Source organism: Talpa occidentalis, unplaced genomic scaffold, assembly GCF_014898055.3.
Source record: "Talpa occidentalis isolate TD23 unplaced genomic scaffold, MPIMG_talOcc4v2.1 talOcc4.10, whole genome shotgun sequence".
Classification (NCBI taxonomy): Eukaryota; Metazoa; Chordata; class Mammalia; order Eulipotyphla; family Talpidae; genus Talpa; species Talpa occidentalis.
In genome coordinates, this window is record NW_023600993.1 from 35,383,358 (window position 1) to 35,410,936 (window position 27,579).

General features: G+C 57.4%; 1 protein-coding gene and 2 long non-coding RNA genes across 4 annotated transcripts in view; 2 read left to right on the forward strand and 1 right to left on the reverse strand.

Annotated features, from left to right (window-relative positions):
• Positions 1-24: 24 nt before the first annotated feature.
• LOC119260689 (uncharacterized) lies at positions 25-2,292 on the forward strand. The gene is made up of 3 exons (XR_005128782.1): positions 25-236; positions 1,703-1,862; positions 1,997-2,292. It is a non-coding gene; the product is annotated as an uncharacterized LOC119260689 (long non-coding RNA).
• Positions 1,981-27,579, reverse strand: part of CACNA2D2 (calcium voltage-gated channel auxiliary subunit alpha2delta 2) — a 134,907-nt gene continuing 109,308 nt past the window's right edge. The window contains exons 5-38 of one of the 2 annotated variants that reach the window (XM_037529639.2): positions 26,640-26,684; positions 23,277-23,418; positions 20,419-20,550; positions 20,158-20,215; positions 19,427-19,477; positions 19,200-19,299; positions 18,931-19,089; positions 18,601-18,708; positions 18,426-18,504; positions 17,776-17,825; positions 17,521-17,610; positions 17,239-17,310; positions 16,963-17,037; positions 15,411-15,485; positions 15,260-15,331; positions 15,105-15,176; positions 14,934-14,995; positions 13,973-14,049; positions 9,949-10,009; positions 7,845-7,942; positions 7,528-7,618; positions 7,358-7,420; positions 7,116-7,219; positions 6,728-6,826; positions 6,561-6,649; positions 6,314-6,361; positions 6,005-6,076; positions 5,750-5,902; positions 5,566-5,618; positions 5,416-5,471; positions 5,134-5,260; positions 4,591-4,700; positions 4,412-4,494; positions 1,981-4,294 (exon numbers count right to left, since the gene is read on the reverse strand). In XM_037529639.2, the coding sequence (XP_037385536.1) occupies positions 4,154-4,294; positions 4,412-4,494; positions 4,591-4,700; positions 5,134-5,260; positions 5,416-5,471; positions 5,566-5,618; positions 5,750-5,902; positions 6,005-6,076; positions 6,314-6,361; positions 6,561-6,649; positions 6,728-6,826; positions 7,116-7,219; positions 7,358-7,420; positions 7,528-7,618; positions 7,845-7,942; positions 9,949-10,009; positions 13,973-14,049; positions 14,934-14,995; positions 15,105-15,176; positions 15,260-15,331; positions 15,411-15,485; positions 16,963-17,037; positions 17,239-17,310; positions 17,521-17,610; positions 17,776-17,825; positions 18,426-18,504; positions 18,601-18,708; positions 18,931-19,089; positions 19,200-19,299; positions 19,427-19,477; positions 20,158-20,215; positions 20,419-20,550; positions 23,277-23,418; positions 26,640-26,684 (2,967 nt within the window). In that variant the 3' untranslated portion in view covers positions 1,981-4,153. Of the gene's footprint in view, positions 4,295-4,411; positions 4,495-4,590; positions 4,701-5,133; positions 5,261-5,415; positions 5,472-5,565; positions 5,619-5,749; positions 5,903-6,004; positions 6,077-6,313; positions 6,365-6,560; positions 6,650-6,727; positions 6,827-7,115; positions 7,220-7,357; positions 7,421-7,527; positions 7,619-7,844; positions 7,943-9,948; positions 10,010-13,972; positions 14,050-14,933; positions 14,996-15,104; positions 15,177-15,259; positions 15,332-15,410; positions 15,486-16,962; positions 17,038-17,238; positions 17,311-17,520; positions 17,611-17,775; positions 17,826-18,425; positions 18,505-18,600; positions 18,709-18,930; positions 19,090-19,199; positions 19,300-19,426; positions 19,478-20,157; positions 20,216-20,418; positions 20,551-23,276; positions 23,419-26,639; positions 26,685-27,579 lie in introns of both variants that reach the window. The other variant, XM_037529631.2, reaches the window with a different exon arrangement.
• On the forward strand, positions 4,189-27,137 carry LOC119260693 (uncharacterized). Its single transcript, XR_005128783.1, has 4 exons — positions 4,189-4,317; positions 4,610-4,666; positions 19,096-19,323; positions 25,605-27,137. It is a non-coding gene; the product is annotated as an uncharacterized LOC119260693 (long non-coding RNA).

Consider the following 27,579-nt stretch of genomic DNA (forward strand, 5'->3'; position numbering starts at 1 on the left):
GGTAAAACTACGAGTCCCAGGAGGCTGTGCGCCCGGCCGTTCCCGGCGGTGGTGAGCGTGAGCTCGGGAGGTGTAGTTCTCGGAACGCCCCGCCGGCCGTTTCCTCTGGGTCTGGGGGAGATTGATCGAGCGCCGCTGCCTCTGGAGAGCGCGGGTACCGGCTGCCGCACAGCTCCGTGCCACACACTTGTTCAGTGTCCCGGGGAGAGTGGCTCTGGTCGCGTACAGCTGAGCGGGTGTGTCCTCGGTAGGTGTGTGGGAGGAGCGCGGGTGGCCCCGGGTGTGTAACGGTGCTCGAACTCCTGAAACTTCCCGCCGCCCGGTCGATGCTTGACCCAGGTTATGTGGGGTGATTGGGTCCCGACTAAGTTGGAATTTTTGCTCTGCCATTTGGCGGCTCTGTGACATTCGCCGAGTTCCTGAAACCGTTTGAAACTCAATTTCATGGAACTTACAAAATAGCTGTGACGGGACCTACCGTGAGAATCCAGGGGACGGAAGTGTGTATCTGCCAGGCCTCCCTGGCTGCACAGGGAGTGTGTGGCTCAGGCTGTCCTAACAAATGAGGTGGCGCCTCATTTCGAACTCAGGTCTTCAGTCCCCAAAGGGGAGAGGCAGGGTTGCTCTCTGTTACGCTCCTTCTCACCAGAGGCTTCTCATCCCTGACCCAGAGGAAGAGAGGAGTCTCTGCACACGCGGGCCAGGCCTGCCCCAGGTCCACTCTTATTGCATCAGTGGCATCTGGCCCGTTGTGCCCTGTGCAAGCTGGCTTTTTTTGCTATGAGTTACTTTTTAAAACATGTGAATGTAATTAAAATAATTATGTGACAAAGTGCATTTGAAAGGTGCAAAATCCCTTCCTTTCATCCACTGATTTCAATACAAATGCCAGTGAATCATAGGTTATTAAGGATGTTGACACACTATCTTCAGGGTCTGGGTTCCCACTGGAAGTCACCCCATGGCAGCATTTCCAAGTTTAGCAAACCAAAATACAAGGGGTCCTAGTAAGATTTGAATATTAGATAAACAACAAATAATTTTTTAGTATAAGCATGTCCCAAATGTTTTTAGTATAGTTTTGTTCTATGCAATACTGGAAAACATACTACATAACGTTCATTCTTTATTTGAAATTCAAATTTGGTTGGATGTTCTGTACTTGGCAACTCTACCCCAAGACTTCTAGGCTATTTCAGGCATAGGAGCTAATTTAGGGGTTATAAGTCCTTGCTCTGTGGGTGACCCCTGTGGAGGAGTGACTAAAGGTGTTTTCTCTAAGGCCTGAAAGGTCCTCCATTTATTCAGCATTGAGGTTTCCCCAGCCATAGGCTAGATTTCCTCCCTGAAATCCTTGCTCATTTCTTGCTCTTCTAATAGGGGGAGAAAGGATTTCTGTTATCCCCAAACCACAGATAAGTCTCATTTCACTTATCTGACTTAACAGGAATAAACTAGTACCTAACTCTAAGGTTGTGGGGAGGACTCAGCTGGCCCACCAGGTGAGTGTGGAGTATGTATTTTAATAGAAGTGAGTGTCAGCAGCACCAGGAAACCTCTGCTCTGGTGGTTGTAAGTCTATCTTGGAAAGAACTTGGAAAGGTCATACCAATTAGTGTTGAAATTAAAAAAGCTGCGATTAAAATGAACAAGATGTTGGACTGGATCGAGGGAGACCTGACTCAGCTTTGGTTTCCAACAGGAGCGGCAACAGTCACAGGGAGCACAAGGCCATTCTCCCTGGGCCAGGATAGAAGGTTGTGCATGTGGGCATGCCAGTTCCTGGCCTTTCCAGAACATTAGGACTGTGCCCTCACGCCCTCAGTCCTGGACTCAAACCAGGTTCTCATCCTTTGCTCCAGGTAATGAGCCTGCCTGTTAGGCCCTGGTGATCCGACCTATGGCAGGAACACCCGCTAGACCTGCCTTTTATATGTCTACTTTCCTTCACCCTCCTGGCCTTGGGCCTTTAGGAGGCCTTTTATTACTTTTTTAGACAGCCTTTCTCAGAGGCTTTGAGACGATTATATAAGAGATAGCATCTGGCACTGAGGAGGCCTGGCAAGTGTCATGCCCTACACCTACTGGCGGCCTGGATTGCTGTGACCTTCACTCCCAGATGAGCAGTAAGTGGGACTCTGAAGTCATGGTCACTTGTCTTCACCCCAATCCTCACCCCAGGGCAGACACAGTGGATGGGAACCATTTGAAGTGAAAATATGAACATTATTTAATAACTGATCTTCTGTAATAAACCATTTGAAAATATTTTACAAGGAATCACACACACGATATTTTACAAAGTTTCTTGACTTTTTTGTCACTGTTGTTTTTCTGACTTGTCTGTACAAAATAGAACAACCAAAAAAAAAGGGCAGAGAAGAGGAAATGGCCCCCCAATCCCCCAAGCCTGAGGTGAGGGGGCAGCCAGGTCAGGTGGGTGATGAGAAGAATCAGACCCAGCTGGGGGTTGGACAACTACCTGATGGGGATTGTTTTGTCTGTTTTTCTGTTTTTTAAACTTAAAATATATATTTTTCTGTATATGTTTGATTCTTTTTTATTTTTATATTCTCCATTGAGCACCTGACTACACTACGGTTACACACACGCCCCCACAAGACACGGCTGGCATCTAGGCTGGGTGTACAGCATGGGCGCCCACCCTGCCACCAGCAGCGGGCATGGACCATACACACACACTGAGAAAGCAACAAGCAACATGACATTAATTAACGGAGCCATTAATTAATGCATCACCCTCCCCCCTCCTCCCAGTCCATCCGAGCCCCATGGCCACTTTCCCCTGCCCTCAGTCCCCCACTGGTCCCCAGGCTGGGATGCCCTTAAGGGACATCACCAGAATGAATGGTGTGAAGAGATGTGCCTGGGCCCAGCTTCTGTGTGTGTAGAGTGTATGTGTGTATGCACGTGCAAGTGTGTGTTCAGCAGGGAGAAGCAGATAGGCCTCCTGGGGGCAGGGGATGTGTGTATGAATGGGAAGGAGACAGGGGGTGGGCACAGGCCTGAGTATGTTAGGGCCAGGTTGTGGGGGGCCCAGCCAGGAGAGATCAAGTCACCCCTGCTAAGGCAAAGGGCAATGTCTGGTAAGGGTCCCTCTGCCGAGGGGTGCAGGCAGGGGCATGTGGTCCCACTGGGGGCCTGACACTAGTGAGAAATGGTTACAATGAGCACCTGGCTGGGTGAGGGGCGTTTGGGGAACACTGGCGGCTAGGGTGGGACAGAGGGGTCTTCACCCCTGCCCCAGCATTTGGCACTGTTTTTCTGCTTTGACATTCAGCTTTAGAGGTGGAGGACGGTTGGGTTTGTCGCAGGTCACATTAGAGGTGGGTGGTGAGCAGTGGATTGAGTGTGCAAGTGCCAACTTTCCCACCAACCCCGAGCCTTGTGTAAGGCTTTGTGAGCCCCCACCTCCACCCTACCCCATGGTGTGTGTGTGTGTGCGCGCGAGTGTTTGTGTGTGTGTGTCCTCCACCGTGTGTCTAATGGGAGTCCATTTTCTGCCCTCCGGGCTCCAGGTGTGTATGGGGTTGTATCTGAGCCAGTGCTGCTGTCACTGTCCTGACACCTGCAGGGTTTGGGGGTGAAGGAAGGGAGCTTTAAGCCTGAGAGGGACAGAAGCCCATTGGGGGGCTGCCCCAGGACCTCTCTCCTGCCTGAACTTAAGCTGGGGTGCACAAGGTCGCAAACTGCCCATCTCAACCTCCTCCGTGATTCTCAGGAAATCCAAATTTGGTCCTGGGTGGGACAGAAGGGGCAGGTTAGGAGAAAAGGCCCAGATCTCCCACACAAAGGGAGCTTTGGGGTGGGGCAGGGTGGGCAGTGGAGGCCTGGTTTGGCACCAGTACTGTGGCTTCCCTGTGCCAGCCTGGAGGGGGTGAGTCCGGTGGGAAAGAGAGGGCACGGGGCTGAGGGCGGGTGTTGGGGGGACAATTGGACAGTTCAGCGGCGACTCGTGGCTTGGGGGCCAGAGACCTACGGGCCCTCCTTTGGGAAACCCCACTTTAAGGTGCAGACTCTAGGGGAGGGTCTAGCACGCTCAGGTCCCTTCAGTGAGGGAGGGGGCGAGGCTCTAAGGCGGGGAGTGTGGGGAGGGTGAGAGGAGGGTAGGCCTGCGGGGTGGGGGCGGCGTTCAGAGGCGGCGCGAGGCGTGGGCGTGGACTTGAGGCTGCGGCCGCGGAGGCAGGCCCAGGAGCAGCAGCAGCTGCAGCGAGACCAGAACGCCCAGCGACGGCGGGAAGGAGGCTCCGCGGCCGCAGTCTGACGTATCTTCCTGCGGAAAAAGACCAAGAGCAGGTCGGCCGGGGCGGGCCGGGGCAGGGGAGGGCCAGGGCCCCGCTAGCCCTGGGGGCGGGGAGCTGGATGTCAGGTTCGCCGTCCCTCTCCTCACCGTCGCGTTGTAGTCGAAGCAGATGTGCGGGCCTCTCCGGTATCGCGGTCTCTGCACCAGCTCACACTGCTCCGGGCCGTCCGCTGGGCATGGGTGGGGAGTCAAGGAGGCGGCGGCACGGAGGGGGCGCGGAGGGAGGGAGGGGGCGCGGGCGGCGAGGAGGGGCGGGGGCAGGATACAGTGTGTCTCCTTCTGCAGCAGCCGACCCGCCTCACACTGGCTGCACAGTGGCTTCTCCGCCACCACGAAGAGAAGGTTGGTGTTAGTCAGTCTCTGTGCGTGAAACAACCTGGAGGCGGCACAGAAAGGCGGGGCGTTGAGACTCGCCCCGCCCGGCCCCCGCCCAGGCCCCGCCCCTGCCCCGCCCTGCCTCCCGGCCCCGCCCCTGCCTCCCGGCCCCGCCCCTGCCTCCCGGCCCTGCTCCTGCCTCCCGGCCACGCCCCTGCCCCCGGCCCCGCCCTGCCTCCCGGCCCCGCCCCTGCCTCCCGGCCCCGCCCTGCCTCCCGGCCCCGCCCCTGCCTCCCGGCCCCGCCCCTGCCTCCCGGCCCTGCTCCTGCCTCCCGGCCACGCCCCTGCCCCCGGCCCCGCCCTGCCTCCCGGCCCCGCCCCTGCCTCCCGGCCCTCCTCCTGCCTCCCGGCCACGCCCCTGCCCCCAGACCCCGCCCCTGCCTCCCGGCCCCGCCCCGCCCCGCCGGCCCCCGCGCCCGGCTCCCCGCCGACACCTGGAGCAGTTGCCGCAGTCGATGATGGCGTTGTAGGAGACGTTCACCGAGCCGAAGTAGTACTGGGTCTGTTTCATGACGCAGCTGCTCTCGCGCGCGTCGGGGTTCCCCTCGGCCTCGGCGGGGTCTGTGAGGGCCCAGAGCGCCTCAGCCCCACCGGTACACCCCACAAGATTGGGGCTTCTGCCTTGCTCAGCCCGAAGCCCCGCCCTACCTTTAGAGTGGGTCTCTGCCTAGGTTGGGGAGTGGGGTTTGAGGAGGGGCCGCCAAAGCCCTACCTACCTGCCTGGAACCAGCTGTGGTAGATAAGGCCATAGAGAAGCTGCTGGAACAGGGACCTGCAAGGCATGGGTCACCAAGTGGGAGTGGTCAGCAGAGGCCAGTGCCCTGCCCCAATTCTCTGGAGCCCTCTCCCTTCCTCCCAGGACTCACCAGGTGGCAGCTGAAGTCCACCAGGCCAGGTTAAGGAAATCTGCAATGGTGGGCTGCAGTGGAGAGAGGGGCGTGGCTGCCACTGCTGCCCTGGACCCAGGTTACCCCTAGCTCTCCAATCAGAGATGGGGGTCATCTGTAGGAAGTTGTCCCTCCCTCCAGGCCAGGTATCACTGGGGCTCACCACAAAGACACCCCGTGGTGCGGCACCCAGGTTGCCAGGGGGCTGGGGGGCACAGGCTGCCTGATAATCGTAGGACTCCTTGCGGGTGTAGAAGGAGTTATTGTAGAGGGCCAGCATCAGGTTGGCATCCACTTCACTGAAGAACCTCCCCACCTGGGGATGCCGGGAGGGAGCTGTAGTCATAGGGCTGGCAGTGCCACACCCCCAGAAGGCTCAAATCCCACCCCCTCCTTCCACCCTCTTTCTAATCCTCACCTGGTCCCACTGATGGTTCTGGTTTGACAGCACCAGGAAGCCCCCATCATCGATGAGGACACAGAGCAGGTCCTGAGAGGTGGGGAAGATGGAGGAAGATGGGGAGGGGCTCAGGGCTTAGACCCAGACTTTGCTCCCCAGGCCCTAGTAGTCAGTGGTTGAGTAGAGGGGGTACAAATGCCCTTCCCCAGTTTTGGGTAAAGCTGTGGTCAGGGGGGGATGTTGAGACCCACAGGCCAAGGGATGGGCTGGGAGTTGCAATTGGGACTAAGAAATCCAGGAATGGGGTAAACAAAGGTAAACACGTACCTCATTATTAACCTCACAGTCCATTTCACAGTGGCTGCTGGGGCCGCACTGCTGGGCAGAGAGCAAGGACCATAAGGAGCCCACCAGTTTTCCCCTTTCCATCCCCCTTCACACACCTGGGTCCCCATGCCATCTGCAACAACCCCTGCCTCCCCATAGGCACTGGAGCCACTCCGAGTGGGAGCACCGGTAGGGTCCTCCAGAATGGGTACTGCTGGGTGTGCTGCCTCCACCCCTGCCCAAGTACCTTCTGAGGCTGGTCCTGGTGGGTACGATTGCTGGCTAGCACCTTGAACTTCTCAGCCCAAGCCTCTAGGTCCAGCTTAACACCCACCACTATGGGGGAAAGCAAAGGGCCATCAATACCTGCCTGCCTGGGCAGTACCTTTCCTGGCCTCTGTCACAGGCATTTACCTGCTGGCCTCAGTGTGCGTCCGCCCAGACTGAGTTCCACAGCCGTGCTGACGAGGATGCCCACCGTGTCATTCTCTAGCTCGAGTGGCCTTAATAGGGCTGGGAGTGGGTGGGGCAGGGTGGTCAGAAGTGAGTGGCCACATTCATCGCTCCACGCTGGGCCCTGCAGACTCAGGAGCCCCAGCCCAGGCTAACCCGAGGCTAAGTGCCCACTACCCAGCATAGTGTTTGCCACAGTCTAGTTCTCTCTTCTTATCTGTCCCAGTCTCTGCCAACCTGTGTCCCAGAGCAGAGAGGGGGCTCTCAGAGAGCAAGGTCTAGGTCTGCCTGAGCAGACAGGAAAACCTCAGCATCCCACCTGATGCTGGGCACCTAGGAAGACACTCACCATCCTGGTGGGGAGGCTTGAAGATGTAGCCATGGTTATCTAGGCTGCGGCGGTAAAAGCTGGCATTGAAGGGCTCAGGGTTCTCCGTCCAGTCCTCTGCTGCCCTGATCACCCGAAACAGAAGTTGGTGGAAGGGGTGGCTTGTGGGGGATAGTGGTCTCAGCAGAATGCCTCTGGGTAGCAGGATAGAGGCAGATTCCCAAGTGGGGGCAAGATGTTGGGTAGTGGGGTAGGTCACTTACTTGTTGGGGAAGACACGGGTGATGCCACCATCAGTGGAGGCGAACACAGCAAGAAGGCTGTACCTGGGGGCAGCAGGGAGGTGAGGTCACAAGTCTGCCTTCTGCCTGACAGGGCCGGGGCCTCTGGGCCCATCCCAATTTCCTGCCCCTGAAGGTTGGGTTTTGCCTACGTGTTGAGATCCTGGTCCCTCCACACGCGCTCCACCAGTTGCTGTGTGATGCCTGTGTCCAAGATCAGGTTGTGTAGAAGGAAGTTGTTGCCTGGAATGGGAGGGCAGGCATGGAGGGGGCATCTTCTTGTGTTTTCCTGCCCATCTTCCTCCCTATGCCCAAGATTCCAGGAGGAGCCTTCTTTATGACCCAGTCCAGGTCCTGCCCGGGGCTTGGGCCTGTACATTTCCACACCTCCCCAGGCTCTGGGTTCCTTGGGGCTACTCCCATGCTCCTCGGACACTGCCCAGACCCAGATAACCCCCCAGGCACTCACACTGTTTGGAGTCTGGAGTCACTTTCTCCATGAGCTCAATGAAGTTTTTCAGGAACTCAGTGTTGTTGTCTGAGGCATTCAGGTCCTTGCAATACTCTCTGGGGGTGGGGAGGGGCAAGAAGAGTGCGCTTGGGGGGCTGGACAGGGCAGTGGGGTCAAGGCTTCCCAGCAGGCCTGTCTGGCTCTGTACTGAGAAGCCCAGGTCTCAGGAAGGCCTTGTGTGGTCCTGCAGACTGCAGCTACTAGGTGCCTGGCAGGCTGCCAGGTCTGAACAGGGGAAAGGTGACTTGAGAATGAGGGTCTGTTTCCTCCACCCTGGCAGGTTCTCCCTCCTGGGCATGGCCCTGTCGAGGCTTCCACGTCTCTTGTGTAGCTGGACCCAGACAGTGTACCTGAGAGGCTCTGGAAAATGCCTCCTGGCCGGCTCCCCCGTGTGCTGGAGTGTCCCGTGGGCGCAGTGGATAGAGTACCAGCACCTAAGCTGAGACCTTATCCTGCTGCTTTCTTTCACCTTTGGGCACCTCACTCAGGCTCCATGAGCTTCACCTTTTTTATATCACAGCTGATGACAACAAGTTGGTGGAAGCATGTGGGTCCAGAAGCTGGCTGGTCCCTCTGCCCAGAATGCTCTTCCTCCAGAGATGGACAGGCCAAATCTCTCACCTCCTCAAGGCCCTTGCTGGGCTCAGGCTCAGGGTCCAGAGGGCATAGGGGCTGTGGGATACGGGAGGCCCACTTGGTGCTTTACTCCTTAGGAAGTCTTGGCAGGCAGGCCTTCTGCCCTGTCAGATGGAGCTCTCTCCTGCCCATCCCTCATTCACAGCCCTGCCACTAGGGATCTTCCCTGCCCACATGGTAGCAGCTGTGGGAATTTAAAAGTATGTGCTCCCTCCCCAGGCTGTGCTGGGGCGCACAGCTTGGTGACAGCACCCGAGACTAGGTCTCAATGTCCACTTGGTCCGTGCCCCCAGGCCCTCTGCAGTGCACAGCCTGCACTTTTATGTGTGGAGGTCACACCTGATATACCTAGGGGCCCCAAAAACTCTGCTCGAAATACAAGTCACCTGCAGCCCCTTCCCCACACAATATGTGCGTTCACCTTTGTGGGTTACTTCATTCACTCACCCAGCACATGTTTATTGAGCCATCAAGAGCCAAAGACACAAAGGTGACAAAAACAAACACAGTTCTTGCCCTCAGGGTCACGTGGGCGACACAGGCCTTCTCATACGTTCCCACTGGACTCTCACAAACACACACGATGACTCACAAATACAAACACACATCTACAGAGTCACAGAGAAATTGGTGGGTGCATGCACACACGTGCGCACACATGGAGGTGAGGGGAATCCAGAGCCCCCGTGTGGTGCCCGAGAGTGCCCATGGGTCTCTGTCAGCTGCACCCACCTGCCCTCACAGCCAAGGTCACAGGAGAGGGCTTCTGGGGGCCTTTCGGCCACCTCAGGTATGGGCCAACGGGCAGAGAGAGTGCACACAAGGTTGTGTGTATACATTCTAAGTGGCTACTCCAGGGACGGTTCAGGTTGGGCCTTGTTGGGCCCTGACCCCTCACTTGCGAGAGCAGCTCCTTAAAGCCTTTACCCCTTCCCCCCAGCCCCGACTCTCCTCAGTAAGCCACCACACCTAGACTTGGCACTGCTGACAGGGGCTCTGGCTAGCTCGGCCCCCAGACCCACACGAACACTGACTGACACAGGACAAGGACAGGTGCAGGGTGGAGGGGTGGAGAGGGCACCACAAACCAGAGCAGCAGCTGCCTAGTGAGGGGCTTCTGCAGACAGGGAGCCCAGGGCAGAAAGGGCTCCTTCCTGGTGGCCTGGGAGGGCAGGGAAAGTCAGCAGAGTCCAGAGCCCTCCTGCCTCAGGCCTGTGGGAGCAGGAGCTGCGGGCCGCTGGCCACTGCTGCCTGGTGTGGCTACATGGTCCCCGTATGCACACGGCCGCACATATGGGGCGATGCACAGGGGCAGGGGCTGACGCTGCACAGGACAGACACACAGAGCTCTAGGCGGCAGTGCAGGAGGCAGGGCCAGGGCGGTTGGGGTGGGGAGGACGCCTCAGCAAGGCCACACGCAAGCTACCTGGGAGCAATGAAAACATGTCCTTCAGACTCAAAGCTGCTGGGGAGCAGGAACTCAAAATCTGCAACAGAAACGGGGGGTTATCCGGCGGGGGCTGGGGAGGTGGGAGGCCAGGGGGCTCAGAGCTGATGGGGCTGGAGGGATAGGGAAGAGGGTGGCTTGAGGGAGGGGGAGACACCAGCAAAGAGGGAACCCGCCACTTCCACGTTCAAGTTCGAGCCAGAGAAAAGGGATGGGTGGGGAGGGGTGGAGGGCCTGTGGAGACTACAGCATCGCAGGAGGAGGGCAGTTATAGCCAATATGTTGCCCGGGCCTGGTCCTCTGTCGGCAGTGAGTCCCTTGGCGTGGCTGTATATGCTTCCATACGGCTGTATAGCACATATACACGGACACACACACACACATATATATATACACACACTGCTATATATATGCATGGTCTAGGGGAGGTGCCAGTCTCTCTCTTATCACATCCATAATGGAAAAAAACGCATGCTGAGCTTCCTTTGCCTCCAAAGAGACTTTGAGGAAGGGAATTGGCTTTTGACTGCGAATTTTTATCTCTCTTTCTTTGCTGTAGCTGTTTGCATTTTTGTAGGTCTTGCTTTTGTTCTGTGTCAGGCATCAACATGGCCAAACCGAGGGGTTCCTCACGGGCACAGACAGTCCAACCAGAGACAGCGTGGGCAGCATGGGCATCTGGGGTGGGCTGCAGTGCATTGTGGGGTCAGGCGGCCCTCTCTGGAATAGGAAGCTGTGTGAGGGGAGACCTCAAGGTGCCTGTGGCTGCTTTGGTTTGTGGTGCCCTCTGCACCCATCCTTGTCCCGTGTCTCTGTGGGAAGAGAGTCTGGGAACTGGGAGAGGACAGGGCGGCTGCTTGAACCTTTCACACCTGCCTTCTTGGCCTGGGTCACATGGAGCAGTTGGGGAAGGAAAGCAAGGTCTCCTCCTAGCACCTGTCTGGGCTCAGAGCTGCCAGGGCTCCAGAGAAGACATGAGGATGCTGTTGAGGGATATGCCAACTGGCCTGTGCCCCGGGCTTATGACCTCAGCAGGCATGTGTGAGCGTGTATGTGCATGGAAAGCATGTCTGTTTGCATGAGCATATATGTGTGTATCTCTGTGTGGGGCTGTGACTGATTCTGGGGATAGGGCCACCGGGCGCCTCTGCAGCCTCTCCCTGTTCAGCTGCACTGGCCATCTTGCTGGGCTGCATCTGGGAAGTATCCTCTGCTCTTGACTCCCCACTCTGGGGAGTCCACCTTCCCATACTGTCTTTGCACAGATTCTAACCTCCCTTTCACCCCTGGGGGCTTAATTTTTGCAGAAGAGGGGTCTTTCCTATTTCCAAATACTCCCACAATGCACTGCAAGATTCCGGGGAAGGGGGACTGAGGTACCTGGAGGGGCTGGGCAGTCACTGGTTGGACTGTTGCTTTCTGATAGGACTGTGAGGCGGGATTTGGACACAAGCCGACAGGGAAAGGGTTGGAGCGGGGCAGAGGAAGAGGAGAAAGAAAAGGAGGTAGGGGAGCAGGAAGGGAGACTAGGCTATAGTTATCATTGTTCCCAGGGCCCTGCATTTCTGGGGTCACGGGGATGAACTCAGTTGGGAGGGGGAGAAAAGACAACTCAAGCCAGTGGGAATAGGGCAGTCCCCCCACCCCCACCTGGGCCAGTGGAAGCAACTGCATCCCTTTTGCTAGACTAGGATGGACAGGCCCCTAAGCTTTCTTGGTGCCTCCCTGCTTCCAGACCATGGATACCCAGGATGCACTCCCCTTGTGGCTCTTCATGCCTCATCTGCCCAGGTTCCCTCCGCACTGGTGGCAGAGCCCCTGATGAGCTGTCTTCTCTTACTGCCTGAGTTCTTTGCCAGGTCTGCGAGTTCACTGCCTTCCTTTCCCAGAAGTTATCTGGTACGGTCAGTCTCTGTGAGTGCCACACCTTTTTATTCACACCCAGCCAGATTCCTGCCAAGCTCCTTTGCTGGCTATTGGGGTCCAGACTGATTCCTTTTCATTCCTGACCAGGCCTGTGGTCCCTGCATCTGCCCTTATTTCCTGGGGAGCAACTTTTCCCTACATAGCCACCTTCCCCAGGAGATCTAGCACCCTAGGGCAGGGCAGGGAGCAGTGCGGGGAAGCATGAGACAGGAGCTTCAGCAACTAGGCCAGCACCCAGAATGACTCCATAGCATTGTTCCCATTGGCCCGGATGCACTACCCTATCCTGCCCCTGCCCCGGGTCAGGGTCTGAGGCTTCCAGAGTCTCCTGTCATCTTGAGTAGAGGCTGCCAGCTTCTGGAGCCAATCCAGTGGGTCAGAGGAGGAACTATCCCAGAAGCAGCCTCAAGCAGCTGGCTCTTTCCAGTCAGCTCCCATAACCCTTCTGAGGGCTGATCTACCCCCTGCATCTCAGGCCCCCTGCCCTGCTGGGTGGGAGGTGGTGGAGAAGCATCCAGCCCTGTCCCCACTGTTGAGTTGTCTTGGAGGGACAAAGGTGTGGGGTGGGAGGGGGCAGGGGCCTGCCCAGAAGGAGTGCAGAGGAAGAGGGGTTCTGAGCTCTCAGAACACGCTGGAGACCACCTTGAAGGCAAGGTCAGGGCAAAGGGCTGTGGCTCTAATCATAGAGGTTTAGGGATCCCAGGAAAGGAAAGAACTAGTGGAGTCAAGGGGATGCTGGGGGGGCCCTGGAGAGCAGGGGTGTGGCTGGTCTTGGGCAGGGAGGGGGGCAAGCAGGGGTGTGAGGGTGGGTGGGGTGGGGGAGGAGGGTGCACTGGTTCTGAATATACTTGCCCTTCAGTTTGCTGATTGGCACTGGGACAGTCCACCAAGAGAGAAAGCGAGGAAAACAAAAACAACACAAACACAAAAACAAACGAAAAGGGGGAGGGGAAGGGGAGGGGCACAAACAATATTTTATTCAATGGCTGTTTGAATGAAAATATTGTGTCTCATCATCATACCGAAAGGAAACTTCTTGCAAAAAAACGACATGAGAGAGAAAGAGAGAGAGCGAGAAAACTTAAAGGAGATGAGCCCCAGTCGGCCAGGCAGGTGGGGGCGCCCGGTGGGGCCGAGCCCCAGCCTCCCTCCCAGTGACCTCGGGCGATGGGCAGGCGGGGCCACAGGCTCCAGAGGCCTCTCGGGGGAGGCCCAGGGTGAGCACACATGCAGGGATGAGCCACAGGCAGAGGAGGAGGGCGGGGAGAAAGGGCAGAAGCTGGGGTAAAAGAGAGAGGGGAGCCGGGAAGGAAAGAGGGGAGCAAAGGAGCTGGGGAGCGGGAGGGAGGAGGGCTGGAGACCCGGATGGAGAGAGACTGAAGAGGGAAAGGAAGGGCCGGGTCGGGGATAGGGAGGGAAGGTGGGGGAGAGATGGAAGGAGTGAGCGGAGGGAGGGAGGGGGGGAGGGAAAAGGTGGGAGTGCAGGGAGGCAGGTGGGGGTGCAGGGAGGGGACAGGCAGGATGGGGGTAGGGAAGGAAAGAGAAAGGAGAAAGGGCTGGAGAGAGGAAGGGCAAAGAGCTGGGGGGTGGGAGGAGGGGAGAGGTGGCAGTGTGGAGGTGAGCTGAGTGGGGGTGAATGAGAGGAAAACAGCAGCAGGGCCAAGGAGGAGAGAGAGACCTTGTGGGGATGGCACCACAGGGGGAGAGAGCTGTGGGGAGGGGAGGAAGGAGAGATGAGGGGGTGTCTTCCAAGAATGCAGCCCCAGGGGTGTGCGGGGAGTCAGGGAGGCAGGCTAAGGAGGGAAGACACGGAGTAGGAGAAACCAAAAACAGAAACCTCAACAGAAACCATGAGAGAATGATCTGGAACCAAATCTGAGAAAAGGCGAGCATGCAGATTTCCACAGACTTTCCGATGGCCGGTGCCCCAGCCTGCGGGTGCCTGGGGGTGGGCAGACTGGGCAGGAGGGGCTGCCTTGCCGCAAGTGGCTGGCTATGCTGCCTGGGGCCGGCCAGGGTGCCAGGGTGCGGGGCAGAGGCAGGGGCGCAGGGCACAGGCAGGGGCCGGGCCACTTACACTTGACCTGTAGGATCTGGTCGCTGAGGTTGGCTTGGAGGTAGAAGGTGCTGTAGGGCGGGAGCACTAACCCGAGGCTGGGGAGGAGAAAAAAGGGGGAGCACGAAGTAGCCTTAGAGCTGGGTGGAGAGGCCCAGGGTGTGGCTCCCTCCCCTGACCACCAGGGACAGCTTTCCCTGGTTAGCTGTGGGAGACTCTTGGCCGAGAAGACAGCGCCCTGGAGACACCCAGAGGCCTGGATCCCCCACTACCCAAACTCTCCTGGAGGCCTCAGAATGCCCAGCCACAAAGCAAATCCCCACCCCTCAGCCCACCCTCTCCCAAGATGCTTCCCCCAACACACCACCTGCCCGGTCAGCCTCCTCCATCTGGTCAGCAGCAGCCCCTCGATGGCAGAACACTGTCAATCAGCAACTCTGTTCTGGCTTGGGTGGAGGGTTTGGGGGCTGCTGCCATGTGCGGGAGCCATGATCCCCAGAGACTCAGGCCATGAGGCCCAGCTAAAAGCAGGGCTGGCACCAACATGTGAGGGGCAGTCCAGGGCTGGTGCCAGGGTGTGAACGGGACCGCCCCTTGGGAACTAACTGGGCCAACCCAGCTCCGAGGCTGGGGTGGCTGTTTTCGAGCATGCCTGAGAAGATGCTGATACCCGGGAGAGTCCAGGCAGGGGTGACACGCGAGGGTGACAGCCCTGCAGATATTAGTCGCAGGGTCTCTGTCCTGTGCACCCACGAGGTGGCTCTTGTTCCTAAAGGGCCAGTGGCCACCCCCCCACCCCCGCCACCCCGGGGACCCAGTGTCCTCGGGTGGAGTGAGCAGCCTTGGCTGCTGGCGTCCTACTGGGATTGTGGTCACTGCCACTGAGAACCAGTGATGAGAGAGGGAGGGAGCATTTCGGCTCAGACTTTGGTTTGGGGGCTACCTCTCTCTTCCCTGCCCACCCAGCCCTTGCCCCACTCACCTGTAGTTGGTGCTCCTTATAGGCACCCAGGTGTAGTTCCGCATCACCTCATCTATGTATCTCTGGGAAGAGAGGCCGAGGCCGGGTCAGGTCCTTGGGCTAGCAGGTAGGGGTGGGGTGAGGGAGCAAGAGGGTGCCCATCCTGACTCTGTCCTCCCTCCATCACCTCACCTCATCCAGGGACTTGACCAATGTTCTGATCTGCTTGTGGCCCTTGTTGCCGTCAATCATGCTCCGGCGGATCTGGAAGGGCCAGTGACGTGAGGGGCAGGGCCTCTATCTTCCTCTGCTCTGTGTGCCTCCATCCCCGCTCCCCTCCTTCTCACCTCCTCCTTGTTCTCATCCTCCAGCTCCGCATCCAGGAAGTCCAGAGTCACAGGCTCCCGGAAGTTGGTGGTCTAGGGGTGGCAGGGCAGGAAGTTAGTAGTCCCCATCTCACAGGGTTTACCTCCCCTCCAGGCCACCCACCTGGCTCACCTGGGGCTTAAGGTTGGGGTGTAGTAACACGTAGCCGTTCAGGTCAATGGCAAACACGTAGCCGTTGGCACCAAGCTGGGGGTGTAGATTGGGGACTCAGGATCTAGATGGCTGGGCAGGGACTCCCAAGGCTCCCCCTGCCTCAGTAGGTGTTGTTTCCCTGTCTGGTTGGCCCAAGGGCCCTCTCATGCCATGCAACCCCAAGTCTGCCTCTTAAGCCAAGCCCAGCAGGCAGGTACCCTTCATGCACCAGTCCTGGTTGAGGCTGGCCAGCTCCAGGGGCCACAACTTGATGTGGCCTCTGCAGTTCTCACCCCTATCCCTGGTTCTCAGGGAGCTGTCAGTTAGGGGGGCTGCTCCACCTCCACTGGCTCACAAGACTGCCTCCCCCTGCCCCCCTGCTCTGGCCTCCTGGTGTCCAGCTCAACAGAGTGCAGAGTATCTTAGCAATCCCACAGGCCTGGGGAGTTCCTTCCAGGTGGCAGGGAAGGGTGGTTCATGGCCCAAGCCCTCAGTTAGTGGGACCTTGGAGCCCTTACCTCTCAGAGGCAGTTTTCTCACAGCACATGGGGCTGATGACACAGGGCCTTCACAAGGGCCAGGTTTAGGACTGTTGTCACACATGCCTCACAACCAAGAACCAAACTCCCCTCACCAGAGGCCCTGGGCCAGCCACACTGAGCTTGCCCCTTACTTGGTTTATGATTCTGTTTTCACCCTCAGGCCTTGGCCCAGAGAGTTCCTTCTGTCCCCACAGTATGCCTTCATCTCATTTCTCCCCAGGACACGCCTGTTTTTGCTACAGTCCAAGGGTCAATGAGCTGTGGCCCATGGGCCTCATCTGCCCTGCTACCTGTTACTGTATGGCTATGAGCTAAGAAGGAACTTTATTTTTTAATTTTATTATTTTTTTTAAAGATTTATTTATTTATGCATACAAGAGCTGGGGTACAGGCCAGAGATGGGGGGGTGATGGTGAGAGGATCCACCAGAGATAGAGTGGGGAACAGCACAGGCAGACTGACCGAAACACACTGCTGAGGGGAGCAGCGGGCGACACCATGTGGGTTTCTCCCTGGCTGGCTGGGGATTGAACCCGTGCTGCAGAGACTGTGGATTACCTCATAGTGCGGTGCTTAACCCCTTGCGCCACCAGGGAGGCCCGGAACTTTATTTTTAAATAACAATAAAGATTGAATGATTTTCGTGACATGTAAAAATTATTTGAAACTCAGATTTCAGTATCCACGAATAAAACTGTATTCAAACAGAGCCATGCCCATTTATTTATATTTTGTCTGTGGCTTTTTCTCAATAAAAGCACAGAATTGCATATGAGGAGAGAGGCTAGCCATGCCTAAATGATTGATAGTCTGGCCTATAGAAAGTCTGCTGACTCCAGTTGGAGGCCTAAGGCCACCTCCTCTGGAAGCCTTCCCTGGCTGCCTGAACTCAGAGGTCTCCACGGAGGTGTGATAACCTCATCACCTCCACGGAGGTGTGATAACCTCTACTGAGCCTGGCTTGTGGCCACAGGGTGGTGGACACTCACCGTGTAGTTGGGAGTCAGCCTCTTGATGTCATTCAGTGCCACGTCGATGCCCATCACACCCAGGATCAGCTGGTTCTGGGAGCAGAGGCATGGGGGTCTGCAATGGGCTCAATTCCAGGGGACGGTCTCTGCCCACCCCTCATGCCCTAGGCCTCAACAGTTTCTCATAACAGCTGCCCCATCCATTTGCAGGCCTGCCTATCCCTCCTCCAACCCAGATGGGCATGACCAAACCGCTCCAGGCATGCCTTGCCCTTCCCCAGTGAGGAACCTCACCTTCTTTTCCCCAGGGCCATCCTGTGTCAGGTTGAAAACAGGGAGGGTCCCTGTCACCACCAACCCCAGTCCCTGAAGGGAGAGAAGGATGGGTTGGTTTCCTGTGGCTGGCTATGCCTCTACCCCAAGCTTTCAGAGCAGGACCTCAAGCACAGACTACTTGTCCTTCTCCTCTATTTGCTTTACTTCCCTGGGCGGAGGGGGCCAGAAGGGAACTGACCATGTGGGAATATCCATGGGAGAAGATGCCAGCCCCACCCCTTCCTTTCCCAGAGACCTTACCAGTGCATCCTCATACACGTTGGTCCATTGCACCTGCTTGGCCTCTTTGCCTGCCAGCACCATGGGCCTGCCCAAAACATCTAGATATTCCTGAGGAGGGGGCGTGGTCAGGGGTTAGGAATTGACCCTCCCTCTGCACCTTTCCTGTTGTGCCACCCCATGCATCACTTTGCCACCAGGGGGCGCTCACACCCCATAGCAGCCCACCTCCTGCCATCCAAGCAGAAGCGAGGAGGAGGCCCCCCACAGTCTCACCTGTGTGTTGATGCGGATGGCACCAATAGAAGGGATCTCAAAATAGTAACCTGTGAGGGAAGCGGAGGCAGAGGTGGGCCTGGGTGATGCTCAGGACCCATGAGATTGGGGGTCTAGTATCCTGGGATATGAATACAACCCTGACATGTCCCTCAGGCACCCTCTCTTTTTCATGCTCTCTTTTTCATCACTGCTTCCCAAATTCATATCCCTTTAGTGATCCCTGCCATTGCCCTGTCAGTGGAACTGATGCTACAGAAGGAGACATGAGTACAGGGGTTTAAGGATGCAGAACTGGGGTGAAGGGAGCCTGAGGCTTGTAGTCCCTCATTCTAGGGTGCCAGTGACATTCAGAGTCCACCCGGAGACCAGGCTCAGGTGCATGGAGAGATGGGTTGACCAGTAAACAGATGCAGGAACAGACAGGCTGGGAGACAGATGGACCATGGACAGATGGGCAGAAAGAGCTCAGTCAGAAGGACAAGTTAGACAGTCAGACAGATGGACAGTCACTTATATGGAAAGCTGGACAAGTCGTGGCTGAATGAGCAGCTGGGAAGATGGACATATGGATGGACAGGTGGACAAGCCCCCTGATGTACTGCAGGCCGAGGCAGGCAGGCCGGGGTGGTGACACCCGGAGGAGCTACCTTTGTTGGCACAGGCCATCCACTGCAGGGGTGTGACGTCATAGTTGTGCTGCCCCACGGAGAAAGTGAACACACGCACCTGTGTGGGGCTCGAGGTTACTGCCTTGGCCACCAGAGGCAGCCCTCCCTGTACAGGGTCTGGGTTAGGGCGACCCCCGCCAGGGCTGAGCCTCACCGTCCGGTTGGGCCAATTGTACTTCTCAAAGACGTCCTGCACGCGGTCCTCCCCGCCGTCCGTGAACATCATGATCATCTTATTGCAGTTGGCGCGAGTGATGTTGGACTGGGCAGGAGCAGGAGTAGTGTCAGGTGGCTCTCGACCCCTCCCTCATCCAGGATGGGTTTCCCTCCCACGGTGGACCTGGCCCTCTGGCCCTCCTCACCCACACAGATGGTGAGCTGCTTGTTGGGCACTAACAAGGCCATCCGCCTTGATATCCTTGGTGTCCTCAAGCCTCAGCCCTCGCCCGCCCCGGCCGCCCGTGCGCCCACCCGTGGAGCTCACGTTCTGTAGCTGGTCGAAGGCATACTCGAAGCCAGCTTTGTAGCCTGTGGTGCCCTTGGCCACCATGCCCTGCACTGCTTCCTTGAACACCTTCTTGTTGCGCACATTGGCCTGCACCAGGTGTGTGAAGCATGACACGGGCTGTGCCTTCTCGTTGAACTGCAGGGACAGTGAGAGTGGTCAGTGGCCTCAGGCTGACCAGGCTGGGTAGCTGTGGCATGTGGGTGGGGGTGACCCCTTCCTGGCCTGGCTGCCACCTTGGCACTCACCGAGGCAACATTTACATAGTCGTCGTCAGACAGCGTGTCCAGCATCTCGCAGACGGACGTCTTCATCAGCTTCAGGGTCAAGCCGCTCACACTGCCACTCCTGAGGAAGTCATGCAGGCTCCAGGTAGGTCTCAGGTTTTCTCTTGCCATTCCCCTGTGATGCTCCCTGCAGCAGATTCTGGCCCCTTGCCCTGCCCCCACCCCACCCGCCAGCTTTGCCCACTCACACGTCCACGATGATGACCATGTCCTTGGGCGATGAGGCCCCCTGGATATACCTGCCCAGGAGAAGCCTCGGTTAGGGCTGGCCTCGCTGGGACCTTGTGAGTCCTTCCTTCCCCCACATCTGGTTCACTGTGTTTCTATTCCATCTACTGCATAGTTCAGACAGGTTTTTAGGCACCGAGGATTCCTCGTGTAATAAGATAGTCCTTGCCCACGACATGAGTCACCCGGTCCCCTGGCATGTGAACAAGCCCAGGGAGGGGTAAGCAGGTGGTCGGAGGGAACAGAAGGCACGTTCCCTGGCATTGGTGACTTGCTGTGTTTCCTGACCTGGTGTCGCGGTCCCAAGGGCACAGTGCTAGCTGTGTGTAGGACTGCACAGGTGGCAGGAAAGGAGGAGGTCAAGGGGTGCTGCAGGAGAGGCAGGGAGAGGGTAGGGGTGGGGCAGGGGCTGGCCAACCCTACAGAGATGCTAACCCTTGGGAACTTCCCCTGGCCCGAGCCCTTGGTCCTGAGGTGGTGGAATGCCTGGCAGTGGATGGGGGGCAGAGGCAGCTGGGAGGCCTGCCTGGGTGATGGGATCCATTTTCCAGTGGCAATGATGTGTGAAATGAAAATTGGATAGAGCTGGCTGCGCCCTGCTCAGAGGCCTGGATATCGGGAGGGAGGGGAGCAGGCAGGAGAGGTGGCGGAGCTCGGGGTGTCCCTGCCCGGCCCCTCCTTGCTCGCTCACCAGGGTCTCCTTCGGACGTCGTAAAGGTCGATTTTCTTGGGAGCTCGCCACGGGGTGGCTGTGGGAAGAAAGGAGGTGAGGGGGACTGCTGTGGTAGCTGAAGGAAGGGTTGGACCCCAGGAGGCAGCTCTTGCAGGCGTGACCACGTCACAGCTTACACGGTCACTATCCTCCCACCCCCCACGGAGCCCAGGAAGAGTGGGCCGGGAGATGGAGGAGGGCAGGGTGCTGAGCAGACTGGGGAGATGAGCTAGCACCTACCTGGGTAGTAGCGAGTGACCCCCGTGGCACTGCCAAAGACCTGCCATAGCAGTGTGGGGTCCTGCCTGCGGTTCTCGATGAACACATTCTCCAGGGCCTCCGTCCAATTGAGCTCATTGAGGATGACAGTGGCTGTGGGGAATACAGGGGGCTGGGGTGGGGAGCGCCTGGAGTGTCCCCCGCCACACCTCACCACAGTGATGCCCATGCATGTGCCCCAGATTTCGAAAGGCTTTTCTACCCCCTGCCAATCCAGACTTTCCCTCATTCCCCAGGGCTCAGCTAGTCTGTACCAGCTCCTCCAGGCAGACTTCCTGCTCCTACTCTCTCCCAGGCTTCAAAGAAACAGCTCGGACTGTCCTTCAGCCAAGTCCCGCATGATCAGCAGGGCAGCTGGGGCCCCAGGAGAGGGGCCACCCAGGTGGCAGGGAGCTGTAAGCGGGGATGCCCGTCCAGCAGGCTGCCTGGAGCTTGCAGCTGGTCCTCTGGGAGCTCACCCACTCAGCATGCACTCCGGGCTACAGCCACAAGAAAGCAATTAAGGGCCCGATGATGGGGCTGGAATTATTCAGCTATTAAGGTACCTGATAAGCTGGAAGCCACTCAGCTCCATGATTAATCAACTGGGGCCAGGAGCAGGCAGGGGCGGGGGCAGGGGCTCTTTGAGGGGCAGGGCCTGTGCCATGATCCTGCTCCAACAGAGCCACGCGCACGCGCACCCCAACACGGCCTGCCCTCCTCATCAGATATAACTGCATCTACACTCAGTGTTTCTAGCCAGGCAGTGATCCTCTCACTGCCAAACCTACCTGCCCAGCAGCCTGCCTGCCATTCTGGGCACAGGTGCTCATACCTATGTCCCCTTCTGCTCTACAGGACCCCAGTGGGTCTTGCCCTCGCAACCTCCCTCCCTTCCCCAAGCTCAGGAGCTGCTTTTATGTACCTCGATGTACCTCTTCTATGCACACTCACAGAGCAAAGGACTGGATTCCATCCGGCAGATGCTGCAACCCAGGCAGACTCAGAACAGCTTGGATAGGACCCCCGCCCCCACGCAGGACAGCCCTGAGTCTGCCTGTTGTATGTGGGGGGCATGTTTTCACCAGTGCAGCATACCTGTCCTGCATGTGGAAATGCAGAAAGCACAGCAGGAGCTGGACCCCTGCTTCTGCCTGGTCTCTGGACCACACCACTCCCTAGGGGCTGTCGTTTCTTCTCCTAGTCTATTTGGCCTCCTTTCTTCCTGGGAGGAACACTAACACCACTATCTCTGCCCCTGTCCCCCCAAGATCCCCATAAGAGATTCAGCCCAAAGGAGAACCGAAGAATGTCGTCTAAGGCTGTTCTTCTCTTCAGCAGAGCCTCTGCACTGGAACCTTTCGCGTAGACGAGGAGTTGGGATTCAAAGACACAACTCTCAGCACTCTGAGTACAGCCCAGGGGGCACTGGCACACGCCTGGGCACTCTGCCCTTTGCTTACTCACTCGCTCGCACTCCAGAGTGTGGGTCTCTGCTGCGTCTAGTCTCTGGCCTAATCCCTCCCCTCCCCTCTCTCTGTCCCTGCGGCTTCCCTTAACTGATCATAATGTGAAAACAAAAGCCATTTCTAGCATTGGCTGTGCCTATTGAACAGTATGTTATGGCCCCATTCCTAATTTAGAAACTTAGTGAGTTGAACAATTTCTATTTTTCTCTTTAAGGAAAAAATAAAGTCAGGCTCTCAAATGGTTTACATAGTACTGCCTGCCCTGGAGTGTCTGCCTGGCAGATCCTACCCCTCACTTGGCCTCAGTTTCCCCATATGCACAGTAAGAGGCTAAGGGCAGACTGTCCCATTCTAGCTGCTAGCAAGGGGGTTCCTGACTCAGGTCAAGAGCCAAGAGAAGACTATGCTCTGGCTGGCTGTCCCTGTGGGTACTCAGGACCACTTTCACACACGAGCGTGTGCTGGAGGACACACTCCCACAAGCAGCCCCGCTCCTGCCCGGCAAGCGGCCTGCTCCTCGGCCCTGTGCGCACACCCGCACCCACGTGCTCACACTCTCAGATCACACTGAGTTGGGAAAGCGGGACCATGCCCCCTCAGGCAGGCGATTACAGATTTAATTAAAAGTGACACAGTAAATAAAAAACATATAAAATGTAATTTGTGTGGGTAGTGAGGGGTGACTTGGGAGGACGATGTGGCTCCTGTTTTAATTAGCATGCCTGCCTGTGATAGTGCCCCTCTACTGGCTTGGGCAGGTGGCCTGTGGGCGGCCTGTGGAGGGGGCAGGCAGGGGTTCATCCTCCTTCACCCCCACCCCCTAGGTTACACAGTTGGCTGACTCTAAGGGTGGAGGGGGCCTCCCTGAGGACCCTGAGGGATTCCCTGCATTTTGGACATTACCCAGTGGCTCTGGGACCTCTGACCCCCTAACCAGTGGGCCCCTTGGATTCTGAGATGACCTTGTAGGTACCCACAGAATTATATCAGTAATAATAGGGAGCTAGAGCTCACCATTCAATGTTTGTCTCTTGGTCTCTCCCCCCTACACATTCTAAGATCTTCAGGAAGTTCTTCTGTTTGTCTGACTTAAATCCTTCTAGCTATAGTGTACTGGTTTCTCAAGTTCCTAGCGCTTGAAACCTTAACCATCCTTTATCACATCCCACCTCCCCACATCATTAGCCCCTGGCTGCTCTGGACTGGAAACCCTCTCCTTACCTCCCTCCCTCTACCTGTGCCAAGGAGGAGGAGGTGTTACAGAGTTGCTGGTAGGTGGCTGGAGGTGAAAGGCACTGCGCATGCACCTGGGACATCACAGTGTCCAGACAGTGGGGTGATGCCCCTGTCCCACTTGCCCTGCATACTTACAGCCTTTGTAGATGTCCGTGGGGATCTGCACGGCTGTGTATGAATAGTTGACCTTGTTCTTGAAGTTTGAGTCCTCAATGAAGTCCAGCCTTAGGGTGTTGGCCTTGGAACCCTTCTCCACATCCTCACTCTCAGGTTCATCCTGCAGAAATGGACCCCCCCAACCCCGGTAGCATGTCAGGGCTGGGAAACGGTGGAGTGGGGTCGGCAGACAGGGGAGGGCCAGCAGCATCTCAAAGACAGACTATTGCAGTCAGAGACAAAGAGGGATGGAGAGATACAGGGATAGGTGGCTACGGGTATGGACCCCTCACCTAGGAGGCCCTTGATCTCACCTGACACCCCCAATCCTCACATTTGCTAAACCTAAATTCCAAAACCAAAACCAAACTGACCCCTTCCCCACATCCTTGAAAATTAATTATCAGCAAAGGAGGCAGAGCTCAAAGTCAGTGCGGAGTAGACTGCAGACCTCTGCTGACAAGGACATGCCTCCTGCAGCCCTGGCAGCCCTTCCCAGGAGCCCTGCACCCCACCACCCCATTGGGCCCTGGCCATCCCTGCATGGGGTTCCTCTGGCACCAGGGAGAGGGCCTAGACCCATCTGGGAGAGGTGCACCAGGCCCTGCAGCAAGGTGACTCTAGGGACAGAGTTGGGGGGCCATCCTGGGGAGAGCTGGGCTGAGCTGGGGCTCGCATTGGGACCCGATGACCTCCAGAGGGAGGGTCTGCGGTGCCTGCTGGCAGCAGGATGGTAAAGGCTCCCGTTGACTTTCTAAAACGAGCTGCAGCCGTCTGACAGGTGCCAATTACGGCATCTCTTGGCTGGGCAGGCTGGGCATGCGCAGTGTGCCCCCGCCCACCACCACAGGCTGGCAGGAGTGGGTCTGCTACTACAGTGCTGATGCCTAGGAGGGGTGGGCAGGCAGGGGTGCAGGTGTGCAGAGGGAAGGGGAGGGAAGATGGTGGCAGAATGAAGGGGAAGACGGGAAAAAGCCAGCTGAGGAAAGATGGAGACTGAGGCAGTAAGAGCCGGGGGGCTTTGTGCTCTGGGAGGAAGGGATATAAACAGTGAATCATCCATAGGTTCCCCTGCTGCCTCTCAAGACCCTCATGAGCACCCTCAGCCCAGCTGGTTCCCTCTCTTCCTGTGGCTCTCCTGTGGGAGCTAACCTCTTGGTACGCCCCCTACCCCCATCCTTTGTCCAGGCTTTGTCTGTTATAGGGAGGGGGTGATCAGGCCTGCCTGTTCAAGCCTCCCCCAACCCAGATGTGCTCTCCCTCTTCTGGGAGTGCTCCAGGTCCACCCTCAGGCCTGGGGGATGAATTATTGCCTGGATGGGAGGTGTAGTGCGCTGGCTTGGGTGGGGGTTAGCGCTGCTTGAAGGGTCTGCAGCAAACACCCTTTCAGCTTCTCAAGGGTAGATTTTGCACAGCAAAATCCAAGCCTGTGCTGCCCTCCCATTGCCCCTCACCCAGTGTACTGCCCCTCTGCCCACTTCAGCAAGCCTTAGGAGGGCCCTCAGAACCCCCTGGATGTTGGGTAAAGCTGGGGCAGGCAGCCTTGGAGCATGGAGGCCAGAGCGCAGAGCCGCTGCCTCTGAGGCGTGCGCCACTCACGTTCTGCAAAGAGGAGGGGGAGGTGCGGGAGAAGAAAGCCCCCGAAATGTCAGCGGCAGATGAAGGGCGCTGGAAAATTTAATCTCCCAACTTTTCCAACTAATGTGACATTTGGATTCCGTTCTGATAAGCTATCAGCTGGCGAACTTTTTCCTTCCTTCTCTTTCCCCCACCCCCACCTTCTGGCTGGTAATTTAAAAGTAAATGGTCTAGAAAGATCTCTAACTGTACCTCTGGCAAAGATTAAAAAAACAAAACAACACAACAAGCAGGGGAGTCAGCAAACGTGCTTGTGCTGGTATTTATACCAGGGCCTGGCTGGGCTGGCACTTGGTCTAACTGACCTGAGCCCAGGTCCGCCCAGGATGAATCTCCCTGCTTGGACCTTTCTTAGTTTCCCAACAGATGCCTAAGGGGCCAGGGTCAGGGTATCAGTGATTTACAGCCAGGGGCTGGGGGTTCTGGATACAGTTGGGGGCTTCTAGGAGCAGGGAATTCAGGGTCTTCTGCTTGGGAGCGGGCCACCAGGCTGGTCAAGGAGCCCTTCAGTGCCACCCCCACACCCAGAGTTTTGTACGGTGGGTAACTGCAGTCTCCTGGTTTATATTTAATGCACTGATTGCTAAAATTACAGCCCGCTGCTTGGGGGGGGGGTAAGGAATTAGATTCAGGGTCTAATTAAAGGTTCGCTCTTCATTTGAATTTCAGATTCCAGCTTTAATTTTAGCAACTTCTCTGGAAGCCACGGAGGCTCAGCCAAGGGGGAAGCACACCTGCTTTAGCCCACCCACCCCGCCTTCTCGGGCCCCCTGCCCGCCTGCCCTCCTGAAGACTCACCCAGGCCAGCCTGGCACCATGGACCCTGTGCAGGGCTCCTTTCCAGCCTGCTCACTTCCTGGTATCATTGGACACCTGCTCACCTCAGGAACCCCCCTAGGCTGATAGGCCTGGGAGAGAAAAACTGGACTTTGGGGTTCTTGCACCAGCTACCACAGGTGGGCCCCTAGACTGAGCTGCTGTGATACTTCTGTTTACAGAGGAAACAGTCAGGTTCAGTAACATTTGTCTCAAAGGCAGGCAGGTGGACTTGGGCCTTGACACCAGACACTGTCTGCTCCACATGCCCTGAGACACTCTAGACACCTCTGTAGGTCTCCTCAATGGTCACATCGCTTTCCTGTGGGTCCTCTGGTGATGGGGACCTCACTATCTCACAGGGTGGCCCCAACCCGTCAATGACGTGGAGGCAAAAGAGCAGTGGAACTCCGGGTTCTGTCAGTCCATGCCACTCCCGAGGTGGTGACCGCAGCTGGCCTGGAGCCCTCACCTTTGTCTGGAGAATGGGCACAGGGAAGGCAGCTGTCCTGACCTGTAATGCACTTACTCAGCGGTGCTGCATCCTGTGTCCTGGCCCCACCTGCCCGCCTCCAGGAAGCCCTTCCCAGCTGCTCCTTCTCTCCTGACTCTGTGCACTCAGGGGCCCCTCTTGATGCTGACCACTGAATTGACCTACAGGAGGGGTCCATCACTCTGCCCATGGACAGTGCAGCTGTGCCCATTAGTGACAGAGATAGCCCCAGGAGTCAGGGCCCCAAGGGAGTCCTGGGAAGTTAGGGTGGGGGCTTGTGCCACCAGGGCTCTGCAGGGTTGAACTCAGAATGCAGAGCAGTGAGTTTTAACATGCATTTTACAGGGGGCTCTGGCAGCCCCCCTTCTACCCTCAGTGCAGGTGGGGACACTCACCAGCTCAGCATCGGCTTTGGCGTCATAGTACATGATGTCTTCCTCCTGGTGGGGGAGAGAGGATTCAATACTCAACAGCTCAGTCTCCCGAGGTGCAGCCAAGACACCCAGCCCCAAGGTCTGGGATCTGGCTGCCCCTCCCCCCAACCCAGAGCCCCATTCAGGGAGGGCAGGCTGAGTCAGATTGGTTATGCCCCACTCCCACCCCCTGCCAGGTCGTCTTCAGGGGCCCCCACAGGCTCCAGGGTGATGTGGTACCAGGGTCACAGCCCCCCAGACTCCCTGTCTCCAGCACAAGGGTCCTCTGCTCTGCAGCCCTGCTGGGAGGCAGTGTCAGAGGCAGCCTGTCTGCAGAGACTGGCGGAGGCAGGACCGGGGGAGTGAGGAAGATGGGAAAATAGAGCTGAGTCTGGGTAAGAGTGAAATAATGACTCGACACTGCATCTTCCAATTTCTTCTATTAAAAAGCCTGCTCATTACGGGCATGTACTTATTAATTATCTGTGATTTGTTGTGAAATACAAGGGGGTTTACACAACAGGAGCGGGAGACAACAAAGCCCAGCCCGCCGCCTGCCACCCGGTCCTCGCCTGCCTGTGCCGGCCCCACCCATCCTGGCCCTGCTGCCCACCCACCGCCTGGCTTCTTGGCCATCTGCGTGTCATAATCACCGGTCACCCCAGGGACCCGTTACACAAACGGGCTAATTTCATGTTTAATGATCTTTAATCAGAACTGAGCATGGCTGACAGAGGCCGCCAGAAGGTGAACCTGGTGCCATGAAGCCACCCACTCAGGAGAAGCCACCCCAGCCCTGCGCCCGCAGGCCCCAGGACCAGAGCCACTGTCTCAGTCCCCTGCTCCTCAGCCCTGTTTTGCACAGCAAAAACCTCCAGCAAGGCATGGAGGCCCCTTGTTTACTGGGGGCCTGTTTCTTTGT